The 17,469-nt window shown below is 44.1% G+C and overlaps 1 protein-coding gene across 1 annotated transcript in view; it reads left to right on the plus strand.

Annotated features, from left to right (window-relative positions):
• The window catches only part of SPATA16 (spermatogenesis associated 16), a 165,541-nt gene that overhangs the window by 68,688 nt on the left and 79,384 nt on the right, over window positions 1–17,469 (plus strand). Inside the window, exon 4 of the mRNA XM_028731597.2 lies at window positions 8,820–8,909. Within this exon, the coding sequence (XP_028587430.2) occupies window positions 8,820–8,909 (90 nt within the window). The remainder of the gene's footprint in view (window positions 1–8,819; window positions 8,910–17,469) is intronic.

Genomic DNA, 17,469 nt, shown 5'->3' on the forward strand with positions numbered 1-17,469 from the left:
ACTCCTACTTGCGTGTAAGCAGGAGGGGGCGGGGATCCCTCAGCTGGGAAGGGAGGCTTCCCATTGCCTATCTGAGAGATCCCTGCCCCCTCCTGCTTGCATGCAAGCTCTGATACAGCGTTTCCCAGGGACATTAGATGAAATCCGGGGGCATTCTGGCGATGGAATTTGTCTGGGGACTTACAGTGGTACCTCGCAAGACGAATGCCTCGCAAGACAAAAAACTCGCAAGACGAAAGGGTTTTTTGTTTTTTGAGCTGCTTCGCAAGACGATTTTCCCTATGGGCTTGCTTCGCAAGACAGAAACGTCTTGCAAGTTTGTTTCCTTTTTCTTAACACCGTTAATACAGTTGCGACTTGACTTCGAGGAGCAACTCATAGAACGCGGTGTGGTAGCCTTTTTTGAGGTTTTTAAAGACTTTGGTGATTTTTGAAGCTTTTCCAAAACTTTCCCAACACTGTGCTTCGCAAGACGGAAAAAATCGCAAGATGACAAAACTCGCGGAACGAATTAATTTCGTCTTGCGAGACACCACTGTATTCACAAATCCGGGGACTGTCCCCGGGAAACTGGGATGTCGGGTAACCCTAGACTAAGGACCTCCCGATGTGCTTAGTTGTTAGATTCCCACCTGTAGTCAGAAGTGGCACAGTCCACACTGCCATTTCAGGACTCTACCACCTCATTCGGCTGAATATGTGGATCAACTTCAAAGCCTGCCATTCCATTAGGTTGAGTGAGGCAGCTGCCTGAGACAGCAGGCTTAGGATCTCATGAAAGAGTAGGAAATTGCGGGCTATTTAACGGTTGCTTTTGTGCATAGCTATTGTCAGCTATGAAAGAGCAGCAAATCATTATATATATATTTAGCTTTTGTATTGTTGCACTTTTACTGCTGGGGAGGGGGAAGATGCACTTGCATGATTCTCTGCCTCAGGTGCCAAAATAACTTGATTGGCCCTGAATACTATGCACCTTGAAGTGGGGGCACTCACATCATTTGATGCTTTTGTCTTGGACCAACCCTCTAGATTAGGTCTAAGAGTTCACTGCATTAAAAAATATATATGATTTTTTAAAAGTCCAGGCTTTGCAAGTAGGATTCTACTGACCCAAATGGGGTTGTTCAGAGATAACTGTCTTTTGGCCCAGGCCCAATTGCAGGGGAAAAGGGGGCAAGAATGAGATTGTTACTGAGGCGTAAAAGACCACTGACTTTTAAGAATCAATTTTTCATATAGCACAGTGTATCTGTTTCTTGGGAGCTGGACTGTAAATGTGAACAACCAACTATAGACAGAGGATGATGGTTTAATACGGACATTCCTTATTATATGCACTGATAGCTTTTTTTTTCCTGTGGAGAGATGATGCCTAGTCCCCTCCCTTTTTTCTCTTTTTTTTTAAAAAGGAAGGACAGATAATAGGGACAACAGCATACTATTTTGAAGGGGGTTTTTTGAGAAGATGTCAAGATGAAAAAATGAAAATGTCAAAAAATGGGTTGATATACTATATTACTTACAGGCTGTTTGGCTGAGGGAAAACTGACCAAGTGATTTACTGAAGGCATTTACAGGACAGTCTTTAGATTACAGGGAAGATGAAAAATAAATGAAAATCTATTTCATGTTTACTTTAGTGCAGCCATTTAAGAGTGGCAGGAGGGACGCATCACAAGATGACAGGTCTGATATCCATATACAGTGGTTTACTTTCATATTTCTCTTAATTCAAACATGTGTATGTGCGCGCTCAAAAACTGACACATAGAGAAAGAAAGAATGAATGATGGCTGACAACCAACAATACATTTGCCAGAAGCCTCCATTGTTATTCTTTTTGATCTTCTGCCCATTAACAGCTCACTGTGCAAGGAGAATTTGAGGTACTGGAAATGTTTTACTTTGTTCATAAAATCATCGGATCTTAGAGTTGGAAGGGACCCAAGGGTCATCTAATCCAATCCCCTACAATGCAGGAATAATTAGTTAATTAATTCGCATTGTTTGTACTTTTAGTGTGGCGGGGTGAATTTCAACCCCCCCCCCCAACAACTCAACAAAATATCTCTATATGTTATTAGCAATTCTAACTCCACTTACCTGGAGTTAAGCCCCACAGAATTTACCATAGCTTTCTTCTGTGCAGAAACATAGAGAATTTGCACTGTTGGGCAGTAAAACTGTGCAACTACAAAAAAAACCAATCTAACCCTGACTTTTTCATTACAGTTCTCTTCTGCTCTCTTCTGGGGTTTTACTCCACTTTTCAGCCCAAGAAAAAGGGAAATAAAAGGTTCCCAAAGCAGCTTACAAAGATCCGTAATAAAACAGTCCCTGATCTAGGGCTTCCAATCCGGAAGGAGAAAGAATCAAGAGGGAGGAGGGAGGAGGAAAGATGCTGTTAGCATCATGGGGTGGCTCCTGCTAGATGGCAGTCAAAAGAGTTTATATTATTATGTTACATTATGGTGGGTTTTTAAAGCACTTCAGGTAGAAATCTGCCGTTGGTATAAATGAAAGAGACAGGGATAAACTTGCTATGGAAAAGTCAGGACCTGGGACAGCTCCCAGAAGCAAGGGGAAGATGCTGAAATGCAGGTCCATTGAGCGCATAAAGGGGCAGCCCTGTGACTTGGTTCTTGACAGCCTAGCATCCCTTGGTGGCCAATGAACATCCCTGATGGGAGTCTTGTAGTCCAGAAACACTTGGAGGACACCACACCGACTACCCTTGAGTTACACCTTCTGCCTTGTCTGCCAGAAGCTTATTGGGAGTGAGTGGTCCTGGGCTATGCAAGTAAGGATTCTTCTTCATTGCCTGAGGAATAATAATAATAATAATAATAATAATAATAATAATAATAATATTTATACCCTGCCCACCTGGCTGGGTTTCCCCAGCCACTCTGGGCAGCTTACAGCTTATCTAAAAACGTAACAAAAACATCACACATTAAAAACCTCCCCAAACAGGGTTGCCTTCAGATGTCTTCTAAAAGTTGTGTAGTTCTTTGTTTCCTTGACATCTGAAGGGAGGGTGTTGCACAGGGAGGGCGCCACTACCGGGAAGGCCCTCTGCCTGGTTCAAATCCACAGCCGTAGGGTGACAATCCATAGCTGAATCCTTTTTCTCTGGGTATTCTGCAGAGCCTTCTTCTTCAGACTAGCTCTCTGGCCATGCTGTGGTCTGCTGAGATACTACCATACATTTCTTCTTTGCAACACAATTACTGCTTGAGGTTTCTGGAGGAGTCCAGAACATTTTTGGAGGGTTTTCTGCAAGGTGGGAAATCGCAAAGGGACCATACCCACCCCGTTGTCTGTCTAACAGTACATCTGCAGCTTGGTAAAACAGTTCAGGAGGAGAACATGAGGCAGATGAACGGGAGCATTAGCAGACACATCCATCAGTATGGAGGCAGTTATGTGAATGCTAAAAGCAACTAACTCTGTTGTATATTAACTGGCCTGAGAAAATTTTATTCAGGGGCACAAGGACATTTCTGTTGCTCTTCTCCCTTGTTCTTTTTAAAGCAAGAGACAGAGAAGTAAGACTGCCTCCTTCTCTGGCATTTTTGTGAACCTTTTGCTTTCCTTCTCCTGAATGGGTACGCTTGTTGTTGTTGTTGCATTACAAGCAAATCACTACCAATACATAAAAAGGACAATAAAACCCCCAAAAAGAAAAAAAATGTAACTTTCTTCTTCGCCTGATGACTTCCAACCTCCTCTGCATGGATCCTTTATTTCCTTATTAACTGCATCTGTTTTCCAGTAAACCTCACCAATTTTAAATGTTGTTTGCATTCTTTTTAACTTATGTTATTACAAGAGTTAATCAAAGCATATTAAAGATTTGGTATGGGGACAGTGTTCTTTTAAATGTAGTCTATGGATGTCCCATTCTTTGTTAAACTTTTGGATCGACCAGTCTCTGACCTTTTCTTTCATGTTCGCTAATTCTATATACTCAAATAATTTAACTTGCCACTCCTCTTTAGGTAAAGGGACCCCTGACCATTAGGTCCAGCCGTGACCGACTCTGGGGTTGTGGCGCTCATCTCTCTTTATTGGCCGAGGGAGCCGGCGTACAGCTTCCGGGTCATGTGGCCAGCATGACTAAGCTGCTTCTGGCGAACCAGAGCAGCGCACGGAAATGCCGTTTAGCTTCCCGCCAGAGCGGTCCCTATGTATCTACTTGCACTTTGATGTGCTTTCGAACTGCTAAGTTGGCAGGAGCAGGGACCGAGCAACGGGAGCTCACCCATTCGCAGGGATTCAAACCGCCGATCTTCTGATCGGCAAGTCCTAGGCTCTGTGGTTTTTTTTTTTTTTTAAATAAATTTTTATTAGTTTTCCATAAGTAAAAAAGAAACAAAGCAAAAACATAAACATAAACAAACACAAAATCGACTTCCCCGTACCACCCCTTTTCTGCATTCTTGTTTCAAGATTTTTCAGCAACCCTTTCGTAATAAACTTGTTTATATTTCATAAATTTAACTTCTATAAGTTATTAATACAACTGTAGTTCTTTATCTCTTATTACCCTGAGCCCCTAATTTTCCAAATTACAACAGTTTTTAAGATAAACTTTGAATTTGTTCCAATCTTCATCCACCGCCTCTTTCCCCCGGTCTCGAATTCTGCCAGTCATCTCTGCCAGTCCCATATAATCAATCACCTTCGTCTGCCATTCTTCCAACGTGGGTAAATCTTGCGTCTTCCAATACTTTGCTAGAAGAATTCTTGCTGCTGTTGTGGCGTACATAAAGAATGTCCTATCCTTCTTTGGCACCATTTGGCCCACCATGCCCAAGAGAAAGGCTTCTGGTTTTTTAATAAAGGTTCTCTTCAGAACTTTTTTAATTTCATTATAGATCATTTCCCAGAAAGCCTTAATCTTCGGGCAGGTCCACCAAAGGTGATAGAAGGTTCCCTCCGTTTCATTGCATTTCCAACACTTATTGTTGGGCAAATGATAGATCTTTGCTAACTTGGCCGGAGTCATGTACCACCTGTAGATCATTTTCATAATGTTTTCTCTTAAGGCATTACATGCCGTGAATTTAACACCTGTGGTCCATAACTGCTCCCAGTCAGCAAGCTCAATGTCATGCCCCATATCCTGTGCCCATTTAATCATGCTAGATTTCACCATTTCATCTTGAGTATTCCATTTCAACAGCAAGTTGTACATTCTTGACAAATTTTTAGTATTGGGTTCTAACAGTTCTGTTTCTAGTTTTGACTTCTCCACTTGGAAGCCTTTCTTTCTGTCCTGCTTGTTAGTTTAGCTTTAGATCTGGTTCTTATCTCCTCTGCCGTGCCACTCATATCCCAAGGCCGTTCTCACAGGAAAAACTTGCAATGGAAAATCCCACTGTTAGTCAGTTACTTTGCAGTTTTTTCCCTCTTAGTCCTCAAGAGGGAGCAATTAATAGTATCCAAGTTAGAGGAAACAAAGAAACAGAAAGCCGGATGTAAAAAATCTAAAGTCCGCCATTAAAGTTGTAAAACTTTTTCTCCAGTTAGATTTAGGTAATCAAATATCTGTAACAAAGTCCCATTCAAGTCTTAAAAGTCTTAAAACTTTTTCACCATTTAAGGTATAGTCTATATCCACTTCAAAGTTATTTTTTTAAAGAACAGTTTTCCCGGTGTTAACTCCTGGCAGATCATCCCCGGGGATCAGGGCAGTGAAAAACTTTGTTTCCCTTTAAATTAAGAGTATCTTCACAAGACTGTCTTTTTTCCCCCTTCTCCTGCCGATCGGGAGGGAAGAGATACTTTTGACAGCTCAGGGTTGACAGTTCGCAACTAAGTTTCTTATAACTGCAGCGAGGTCTTTCGTTGCTTTAAGTTTCTGCAGTCCGGGGGGGGCAGACTTCCTTATTTTATGCCCTCCCGTTTTCAGCCAAATTTTCCCAATTTTAAAGGTCCCGTTTCTTTTTTTTTTTTCCGTTCTTACTCACGGGAATCCAGTCCAGATTTTCTTTCAGGAAGGAATCGGCGCTCTCCGCTAATGGCGACGCGGCTTCACTCCGCAGGCTGGGTAGCGACTCTCAGCACCGCGCTCACTCCCGATGCCGCTCCGGAGCCTTTAAAAAGGCTCTTTCACAGTACCGGGGGGCGCAAAGGTGCCCACCGAGTCTCCTTGCTCTCGGGCTTCAGCGCCTGGGATTTTAGGGGTCCCCCACTCGCCGTAGTGGGTAAGACCCGAACTTGCGGAGCAGTCCTTCTCCGGAGCCCGGAGGTAGGACCGCCATTAAGCGCTGGCACCGACCGGAAGTCTCCTAGGCTCTGTGGTTTAACCTACAGCGCCACCCGCGTCCCAGCGCCACTCCTCTTTAGCTGGTGTTTAATCTCCTTTCCACCCTTTGGCTATGCATATATAAAAATCCTCCTTCTTGCCATAATACCTAGAGGAAGGCTTCGGGTTTTTTGGTAAATGTTAATTTAAACATTTTTTAAAGTTCATTATAAATAAGTTCCCTAAAGCTTTTTATGTTTTTACAGCTCCACCATATGTAGTGCATTGTTCCCTCCACAACTTCAATCCTAAAAGACTTTGGTCGGCCCTCATGGCCCTTCACTTCATCAAATCTGGCCCTCTTTGGAAAAAGTTTGGACACCACTGCTCTAGTTCTTTACACTTCCAGCAAAGGTTTGAACTGGTTTTATACATTTTAGCCAGTCTGCTGGGTGTAATGTACCATCTGCGCTTGTTGTTTTTAGCGCCTTGGAGACTGTGCATCTTTTCGCTCCACTTCTCCTCTGTTTAAAGAAAATGATAAATAAACTTGATCTTTTGACATGGCAAAGTTCTCTCCCTTGTTACCCCTCTGCAGTTTGGCCCCCTTTGATTACACATGGACTAGAATGGTATGCTATTGCTTTTCGCCAAGGCTCTGGGAGACTATGCTGCCAATGTTAAAACATGGTCCAGACATGCTTTGAACAATCATCTGGATAAGCCCTGAAACTATCAGGCAAGCAAAACTAGCTTACAGATCTCCACATTTAGCAAGTGAGTTACAAAGGTATTAGGAAACGCTATCGTACTCTTCCATAGAGCAGGGAAAGCAAAAGCAGTTGAGCAGATCGTCATAAGATTAGGAGGGAATCAGTCTGAAAAGGAGGAAAACCTGAGAACCAATTTGCTGAGATTTTGCTACAACTTAGTCGCAGGTTTGTGTGTGTGTACACACCTATCAGAACACATCATACTCTAAAAGTAGAAAATGGGTGGCTAACTACCAGAAAATGATTGATTCCCTCCCCCAGTCCTATTGCTTAGCTGCGGTACAGTCAATAGCCTACGGAGGAACGATCAATATAGCTATTATCAACTGTTGACTACAGTTTGCAAAAGCAATAATCGCCTTTAAAATCTTTTTGCGGCAGTCTCAGTGATCATCAAGTTTGTTAAGGTGTTGAAGTTCTGAGTTGAGTTAGCTCATCTTTAATACGCCAAAAAAAAAAAATATTGAGGCTGCGGGACTTCTAATTTTTGATTTAATGAAGGGTCTGTCCATTGCTAGAAGTCTGCTGTGAGCTAGCACTGTGTGTTGAGGCAGAATTACCCAGGATCTGCAGAAAGAAAAATAAGAGGGACCAGTAGAATTACTTTGCCCACCTATAAGTGTATTCGCTTTTAACATGCAAGGCTGATCATTATCAGGCTGTGATCACTTTAGAAAGAGAGAGAGGGAGCCATAGCTGTTTCCTTCCCAGCTGCAATTCCTATGGAAATCACTCCTCTGTTATATGCATTGAAAGTTTCCTTTGGTATCAAGGAATAGAAGCCATTTTCACTGGGCCCACAGCAGGGGAGGAAAGGGTTAAACTGCCCCTTTCTGTCTGCTGTGATCTCAGCGATTATCCCCCCATCAGAGGCTGCTATTTGCATTTTTAAAACAACAACAACACAGCAACGACAAAGGTGCACATTAAATGCAAAAATTGATATGCCATCTCATCTAGTTTGGCCTTCATTGTGGAACCCTTGGATGAATTTCCCAAAATCTCTAGGAGTCACACACACAAAGTACAATTTGCAAACTACAGCCATATATACATAATAATCACGGCAAATGTTTTTTAAATGAACTCCGTTCCATTTTCTACTCTTTTTTTAAAAAAAGAAGCAAGATCTGGGTCTTGAATCATTGCTGAGTCTTGCATCTCCACCACCCCAATCTAAAACGGGAACCCTGAGTGTGAAGTATTTCAAAGGAGTTTTAAACAGGTGGGGGGGGGGGTCTTGCCTATTGCGGTAAAATTGCAAGGTGCCTCAATAAAGCAAAATGAAAAGATTGTCTGCCTTCCCACTGCCATGGCTTGGTTCTAGCAGCTCTTTTCGTCCCGGCATTGTGATGTTGATTTCTGCATGCATAATATACGATTATTATCACAACCCCAAAAATGCAGATGACAGATAACAAAAGGCATTATTACAATAATGTGCAGTGTCTTGCTGATTTTTATATGCTCACTAAATGCAGCAGAACATATGCTCACGGGGGTTTTAACCGCTGCTTCCGTAATAGGCAATGCTATGAATGAAATTACATTTATGACACAGCTTTAATAGACATTTTAATAATGCCCGTTCGTCTATCTCGGCTGTCAACAGAGATGTGATAATTCATTGTTCGGTATTGGGAGAAATGTGACCATTACAGAACTAGGAAGGAGATATGTCTGCTGCGTACACCCTGCATGCTATCCAGCGCTAGGTGTTAAATGGCCTTAGAACAATCTTTCACTTCAGCGCTTTGACTTGCATATTTGTTTTTTTGTTTTCCAAGGAGCATAATTCTGAACCCAGCCTATTTCCGTAACCACCTTCGCCAAGCTGCCGTGTTCCGATGCTTGGAGAGATATTCCGAGGCTGCGAGGTAGGTCTTGGATTAATTGGGCAGCCTTCCTACGTGGAATAAATGAATTCCCCACTGTTTCTTCATTATATCTGTGGCTCCTTGGAAGAGCTGAGGAGGGTGATTGAAGTGGCAAACGGGCTCATTATGGGATCAGCGAGTTTCTCCCATTTCCAACTTTATTTCCATTTATACTGCTGGTCTACTGAGACCAGTATAGTCTACTCAGGCTGGCAGTGGCTCGTCAAGGCTCTTGCCTGACGCAGCCACCTGTGATGCTTTTAACTGGAGATGGGGGAGAACAAATCCAGGGCTTTCTGAATGCAAGGCATCTAGTCTACCAGGAGGAGCAAAAGAATCTGCCTTACACTGAGTCAGACTCATTAGTCCATCTAACTCAGTATTGTCCACCCTGGCTGGCAGAGTCCTCCAGGGCTTCAGGCAGTGGACATTCCCAGTCCTGTCTGGAGATGTCAAGAATTGAACCTGGGACTTTCTGCATGCAAGGCAGATGATCCACCACTGAGTTGCACTCTTTTTCCATTCCCTAATTTCTCCGTGTTCCTTAATTCCCAAGACAGCTTCCCTCTCGTTCCCCAGACTATTTTGAGAACCACAATGAATTCAGGAGAGGGAGAAACTCTTGCAACTCGCGTTTGATTCCCAAGTTTCAAATTCATACCTCCTTAATGCGATTGTTTACATATTTTCCTATTATGGACAATGCTGTCATACTTATGGATTTTATAAGGGGTGGGGGGATGAGAGTATGGCTCTGCTAATTAGAACTAATGAAAAGATTGGGAATCATCCATCTTGCCAATGATTAATCAATCAGTCAAAACAATCCGTTGCCGAAATGGAGGGGAAAACACAGGATTCTTAAGAGAATGAAGAATATTATTACAGAAAGCCAAGAGGACATTACGCTGCAATGTGCCTTCCAGCCAGTGGTGTAGCAAGGTCAGGTGGTACCCAGTGTGGAAAATTTCTTGTCACACACACCCCCACACACACTGAAACTGACACCCAGTGTGGACAAGACCCACTGCACCCTCCTTGCTCTGCCCCTGCTTCCAGCATCCTCCAGCATTCCAGCTATTCCTATTTTTCTTTTCCATGTGACATTAAACATTCCATAATTACTGCAACATTCAGCTATGGGCTATTTGAGGGACTTAAAGTTCCTTGTTCTTCTGTAAACCTTGAGGTTCCTCCAAACATGCTGATACCTCCCTCATGTTTCTCAGTGGGACCCCAGTTTTGGCTACAGTCGTATTGTCGCTCACCCCACCTGAGTTCAATTGATCCTTTAACAAATAACACATCATTGAGAGGAAAGGCTGCCTTTAAGATTTTAATTTTCAGTCCCCATTACATGGATGTGCCAGAATCAAAATAATTCCACAACAAACATGTGTACCCTGCGATTGAATTCCTCACCAATTAAAACTTGCCTCTGCCAAGTAACAGAAGCTGTATTGGATCCACAGACCCTCAAAGTTTCCCTATTTTCCAGGGACAGTCCTGGATTTACAGAAGCCGTCGTGGTTTCTGATTTGATCCTAGAATGTCCTGCTTTTCCTTAGCACGTCCCTATTTTCATCAGAGGAATGTTGGAGGGTATGGGGTTATGTACCCCACACCCCTGAGCCAAGGAGATAAGTCACTCTACAGCCTTTAGAAGACATCTGAAGGCAGCCCTGTATAGGGAAGTTTTAAAATGTTTAATGTTTTATTATGCTTTTATATATGTGGGAAGCTGCCCAGAGTAGCTGGGCCAACCCAGTCAGATGGGTTGGGTATAAATAATAAAATTACTGCTGCTGCTGCTGCTGCTGCTGCTGCTGCTGCTGCTACTACTACTACTACCAGTGGCGTAGCGTGGGGGTGCAGGGGGGGCCGGCCGCACCGGGCGCAACATCTGGGGTTAGGGCAAATCCACGGGTTAGGGGGCGCAAATCCACGGGTTAGGGGGCGCAAATCCACGGGTTAGGGGGCGCAAATTACTTGCCTTGCCCCGGGTGCTGACAACCCACGCTATGCCACTGACTACTACTACTATTATTATTGAATAAAAAGGTAAAGGGACCCCTGACCATTAGGTCTAGTTGTGGCTGACGTTGCGGCGCTCATCTCGCTTTATTGGCTGAGGGAGCCGGTGTACAGCTTCCGGGTCATGTGGCCAGCATGACTAAGCCGCTTCTGGTGAACCAGAGCAGCGCACGGAAACGCCCCATATTATTATGGAATAGGACATCCCAATTTTCATTAGAGAAATGTTGGAGGGTAAGGATCAATCTACCAACAAAACAAAGGCAAAAGTTGAAAGTCATCAAACTTGATTTGATACGCTGGCTGTTGCTTAATGCTGGTTTAAGGCATGGGGAGGCAAACTAAGACCTTCTCAATCCGGCCTGCGGATGGTCTGGGAATTAGTGTGCTTTTACATGAGTAGAATATGTCCTTTAATTTAAAATGCATCTCTGGGTTATTTGTGGGGCCTGCCTGGTGTTTTTACATGAGTAGAATGTGTGCTTTTATTTAAAATGCATCTCTGGGTTATTTGTGGGGCATAGGAATTCGTTCACTATTATTTTTTCAAAAGATAGTCTGGCCCCCCACAAGGTCTGAGGGGCAGTGGACCAGCCCCCTGCTGAAAAAGTTTGCTGACCCCTGCTTTAAGGCCAACAAGAATTCTTCAAAGTTGCAAAACCTGAAAATATCTTAAATTCTTAAGTATGTAAAACTTGGGGTTCTATTGTGCCATAGTGCTCATGCAACTGACTAGCACTTCTGCAAGGGATCTTTCCCCCTCCTCTCCTATGCAGTTCCCTGTGCAATCTCAGAATCTGCTCCAAGGGGTTGGGGGACCCTCTGGAGCAGATTCTGTAGCTATGTGGGGAGAGGAGAGGAAAAGGAAGTCCTGCTGTGCAAGTGGAACCCTGCTCATGCAGTGCTGGATGCAATCAAATCAGTGCCCCAAAAAGTGTCTTCAGCACTGGAGATTTCCTGTTGTTGTTTAGTCGTTTAGTCATGTCCGACTCTTTGTGACCCCATGGACCAGAGCACACCAGGCACTCCAGTCTTCCACTGCCTCCCGCAGTTTGGTCAAACTCATGCTGGTAGCTTCGAGAACACTGTCCAACCATCTCGTCCTCTGTCATCCCTTTCTCCTTGTGCCCTCCATCTTTCCCAACATCAGGGTCTTTTCCAGGGAGTCTTCTCTTCTCATGAGGTGGCCAAAGTACTGGAGTCTCAGCTTCAGGATCTGCCCTTCCAGTGAGCACTCAGGGCTGATTTCCTTAAGAATGGAGAGGGACTCTCAAGAGTCTCCTCCAGCACCATAGGAGATTTTCTAGCATTATTATAAAATACAAACTGCTCTGAGCGCATTGGCCAAAAAGTCCCTGCATAAATGGAGCATATCCCTGTGACTGTCCAGAATTTCCCAGACATGTTTAGGCTCTTGATGCTGATTGCCCCAAAAAAGCTCATCAACTTTGAATATCATTATTTTCCCAGAAAAAGCTCCAAAACGTTTGTGTCCTGACCTTTACTTCTAGAACTATGGCAACCCTACTTTCTCTGATTTTAATACTGAAGTTTAATTTGTTCTAAGCCAGCCTGGGAACTGGTGGTTAAAGTTGGGTAATCATCATCATCATCACTAGCTGCTGGTGGACTCTAGATCACATCCAGCAGGGCACTTCTTAGGCTAATCTTACAATCACTACAGGCCAGCCGAAGTGTGGGAGACACAACAGAATCCCAAGACGCTGTTCTGCAGATGTCAAACAGTGAAAATGTTGTGGGGGAGTTTCTAAATTGGGTTTGCTTTGATGGTGGGAGAGAGATGGATGAAGTAATAGGAGAGCAACTCAGAGCCTTGACAGAAAGGCTAATGATTTCTCCCCCAAGTGAGATAGAGTCCCAAGCTGGCTTGTGAGGGGACTGCGACGAGGAGTTACACTAGAATTATAGCAGGAATAACATGCCCATAAAGAGGGAACGTTAAGGTTAATGTGCCGGTTGTAAATCTTTAATGAACCGACACCAGTGTCCAGAAATATCTGCCTTTGAAATTAAGAGTCAAGGTCTGTTCTTAGATATACAAGTGGAGACACTCGTAAATTCGCGGATGGGCTCTTTTGTGTGTGAATGCCTTCTCTGTGGCTGTTATCATTTCTCTCTCTCTCTCTCTCTCTCTCTCTCACACACACACACACACACACACACACACACACACACACTCACACTGATGCAGTATTCATATACACACGCACCATTCCCATAGACTCATGCACACACATAACCCAATAAATTGATTAGCGGTTCAATAGTGCTGCCATCTGCAGTGACAGTTTGCAGAATTTTTGAGCAGTTGGAATGTTTGAACCTCTGGTAATAAAAATAATAGCAAGTATGGATATACGTAGCTTCATTTATTGACCACTTCCTATGAAAACAAAATGACTGCTTATATTAAAACAACGTGAAAAAATTATGGGTGAAACTATTTATTTGTACAATTATATATTAAAAAATATGGAGGAATCCCCCCCCCAATTGCCTGCTGAGCAACTATACTTACATTTTACTGGCACTTGCCTGTGTCTTTTCGAACGTATCTTCATAACCATGAGGACTAGCCTTATTTGTTTATTGTTAAGCCAAAAAAATTGAGATTCTCGTGAATCTGTTTCAGCTGTCAGATTGACTGTGGTAATGTCTGTATGCTCAGATTTACTGAAAGATGTTGTTGTTTAGTCATGTCCGACGCTTTGTGACCCATGGACCAGAGCACACCAGGCACTCCTGTCTTCCACTGCCTCCCGCAGTTTGGTCAAACTCATGTTGGTAGCTTCGAGAACACTGTCCAACTATCTCGTCCTCTGTCGTCCCCTTCTCCTTGTGCCCTCCATCTTTCCCAACATCAAAGTCTTTTCCAGGGAGTCTTCTCTTCTCATGAGATGGCCAAAGTATTGGAGTCTCAGCTTCAGGATCTGTTCTTCCAGTGAGCACTCAGGGCTGATTTCCTTCAGAATGGATAGGTTTGATCTTCTTGCAGTCCACGGGACTCTCAAGAGTCTCCTCCAGCACCATAATTCAAAAGCATCAATTCTTCGGCGATCAGCCTTCTTTATGGTCCAGCTCTCACTTCCATACATCACTCCTGGGAAAATCATAGCTTTAACTATACGGGCCTTTGTTGGCAAGGTGATGTCTCCTGCTTTTTAAGATGCTGTCTAGGTTACTGAAAGTAGAGAACGCTTTTTATGCTACCCAGTCTTACCATGCTGCATGTCGAGAAGACGGCTAACATCAGAGGTAGGCAAAGTTGGACACCTGCTTAGCAACCCTGCAGGGCATGTATTGCCACTCTCTGGAGCTTCCTGTCCCTCGTCCTTTATGATGACGATGTTGTCTCTTCACTGGATCCAGGAATCAGAAGTAACATTCAGACTAACCCACCACCACCCCCTGGGGGAAAAACCCCACCAAAAACCAAAATACAACAAACTTGAATTATGGGTCATTCATCTTTCTTCTGATCAAAAAACATGCATGCTACCGAACTCAACTGTGTCATCATATTCTGTCTTTTTTTATATATAATCAGCCAAAACACTTGAAGCTGCGGTAAAGGTAAAGGTACCCCTGCCCATATGGGCCAGTCTTGACAGACTCTAGGGTTGTGCACTCATCTCACTCAAGAGGCCGGGAGCCAGCGCTGTCCGCAGACACTTCCGGGTCACGTGGCCAGTGTGACAAGCTGCATCTGGTGAGCCAGAGCCGCACACGGAAACGCCGTTTACCTTCCCGCTAGTAAGCGGTCCCTATTTATCTACTTGCACCCAGGGGTGCTTTCAAACTGCTAGGTTGGCAGGCGCTGGGACCGAGCAGCGGGAGCGCACCCCGCAGCGGGGATTCGAACTGCCGACCATGCGGTCGGCAAGTCCTAGGCGCTGAGGTTTTACCCACAGCGCCACCCGTGTCCCATTGTGAAGCTGCGGTACCTGTGTTCACAGTTGCCTATTTTCCCCCAAGAGTGCTCTGCAAGCTAATAGCAGATACAACCTGCGATTAGAACAGATACACAGAACAGATTGGCTGGTGCACTGATTCCATATCGCTTAATCCTGCTTTAGAAGTAAACTGCAGATTGAGCAGACCATAGTTTCCTATGTCACTCTGAATCATTTCCATATATCTGTCAGTGACCACTTAAAATGTGAAGTTGCCCAGTAAGTGCAGAACAATTCCCTTCAGTCACTGTACATTCTCTGGACATCTCCAACACGCTGTTAAATTTTGCTCACCATCCAAGGTTTAAATATCTTTCCTATTCGAGGCATTTGACGCTATCCAAAGCGCTGTCAGTTCTTTCATTTGGAAAGCGTTTTGAGAACCACTGAAAGCAGCTGCTCCATTCACTGATGATGTGCTTCTTCCCAGTCTGACAACAAATCTGGAACATGGATTTAGGCTATGAACCTCAGGAGCAAGCCAAACAAAAGAGACTTGACCAGCAGATGAAAACATTTGGCATCCCTGTGCTTTCATGTGACGGTGGGCTAAAAGGAGTTGCCTCCACACATAGCACTTTAAACAATCTAATTCGCTAAGACTATATTTCTCCCTGCTGTGTAAATGAAGCAGCCTTGGATCAATTGAACCTGCCAAGATATCACAGCTCTAATATCCTGTGGAAAAGTCAGAGCAGGCACATCTCTTCCTATCCTTCTGCTTTCTCTCAAAGAAACGTTTTTTTTTCCTCTTCTTCCTTACAAAAATAAATCGCAAGCGGTGCCACCTCAGAGTCTATGGATGTCAAGCGGTCCTGACATTTTGCCAAGCGTCCATCAAATTGTACTTACAAATCTCCTCAGACTTACTCTAGCTAGAATCCTCTAAAACACAGAAAGCAAACCGATTAGAGCTAGTTAGAAAACTACGAGAACAGTTATTTGTCATTAAATTGACAATGATGCTAAAGGGGTAAAGAGCCCACAAAGAAATATCGAGGGTAAGAAGGTAACAGCAGAGCTTACATTGCTGGCATTGCGTGCTCCTATTACCTTTGATCCACCGTTCAGCAGGTTTTGCAGGTTTTTAAAGCATTTAAAAGCAACAGCTGAAAACCTGAAACTATAGTGTGGGTAGGGATCACCATCGGCAACAATGCCTTAAAAATCAAACATTTTTTGAGGAAGGCAGGAGGGATATTCATGGTCTTCTATCACATATATATGTCAAACTTTACTGAGTTTTGCTGGAGGACCATGACAGAGACTAGATCCACCAGCGGGTTTTCACCTCCAACAAGGAGAAAAAGAAAGGGAGGACAGAAACATCATGGACCGTTACCAAGAGGTATCGGAATATTGTAAGTGGACTTCTGTTCTGAGGGTGCCCAGGACAGGTAAGGCTTGGAGCATCTCCTGTCTGTTAGGCCCAGAGGCTCCAGGCAAAACCCAAGAGCCTGGAACACTTAGGTATCCAGCCCTCAAAGCCACCTTTTGAAATGTTTTCCACTAGACATGGAGTTTCAGGTATTTCCTACCAGAGCTGAAGAGGCAAGAAGAGAAAAGGTCAAATAATATTTATTTATTTATTTATTTATTTATTCATACATACATACATACATACATACATATCCCACCCATCTGGCTGGGCTTCCCCAGCCACTCTGGGCGGCTTCCAACAGAATATTAAAATACAATAGTCTATTAAACATTAAAAGCTTCCCTGAACAGGGCTGCCTTCAGATGTCTTCTAAAAGTCTGGTAGTTGTTTTTCTCTTTGACATCTGGTGGGAGGGCGTTCCACAGGGAGGGCGCCACTACCGAGAAGGCCCTCTGCCTGGTTCCCTGTAACCTCGCTTCTTGCAGTGAGGGAACTGCCAGAAGGCCCCCAGAGCTGGACCTCAGTGTCCAGGTAGAACAATGGGGGTGGAGACGCTCCTTCAGATATACTGGACCGAGGCCGTTTAGGGTTTTAAAGGTCAGCACCAACACTTTGAATTGTGCTCGGAAACGTACTGGGAGCCAGTGTAGGTCTTTCAAGACCGGTGTTATGTGGTCTCAGTGGCCGCTCCCAGTCACCAGTCTAGTTCCCGCATTCTGGATTAGTTGTAGTTTCCGGGTCACCTTCAAAGGTAGCCCCACATAGAGTGCATTGCAGTAGTCCAAGCGGGAGATAACTAATCCAAGCGAGAGATAAACATCAACCTGATCAGCACTGAAGAGAATGGAGGCAAAGGATGCCTTTTCTGTGAACACTGAGGGGCAGGGGTGGGGGGTGACTGTGACTGTGACCTCCACCATCCCCAGGGAAACACTCCAAAAGGACCCCTCTGCAGATTAGATCAGAGAAAGCTACCACTGACGTTCATCAGGTTCTGCTGAAGGCTGTAGGGAAGTCTAGGCTGCCTGTTATTTAATTTGACACCAGCATATGATGTCAGCCTACATGCCAAAAATACCAGTTGCTATTTCTTATGCTAGACTTGTTAGGCTTCCAACAGTCCAAGTTTCTTGTTAGTGGGTTGTGTGTGTGGTTGGTGTGTGTTTTTTTA

Source organism: Podarcis muralis, chromosome 6, assembly GCF_964188315.1.
Source record: "Podarcis muralis chromosome 6, rPodMur119.hap1.1, whole genome shotgun sequence".
Classification (NCBI taxonomy): Eukaryota; Metazoa; Chordata; class Lepidosauria; order Squamata; family Lacertidae; genus Podarcis; species Podarcis muralis.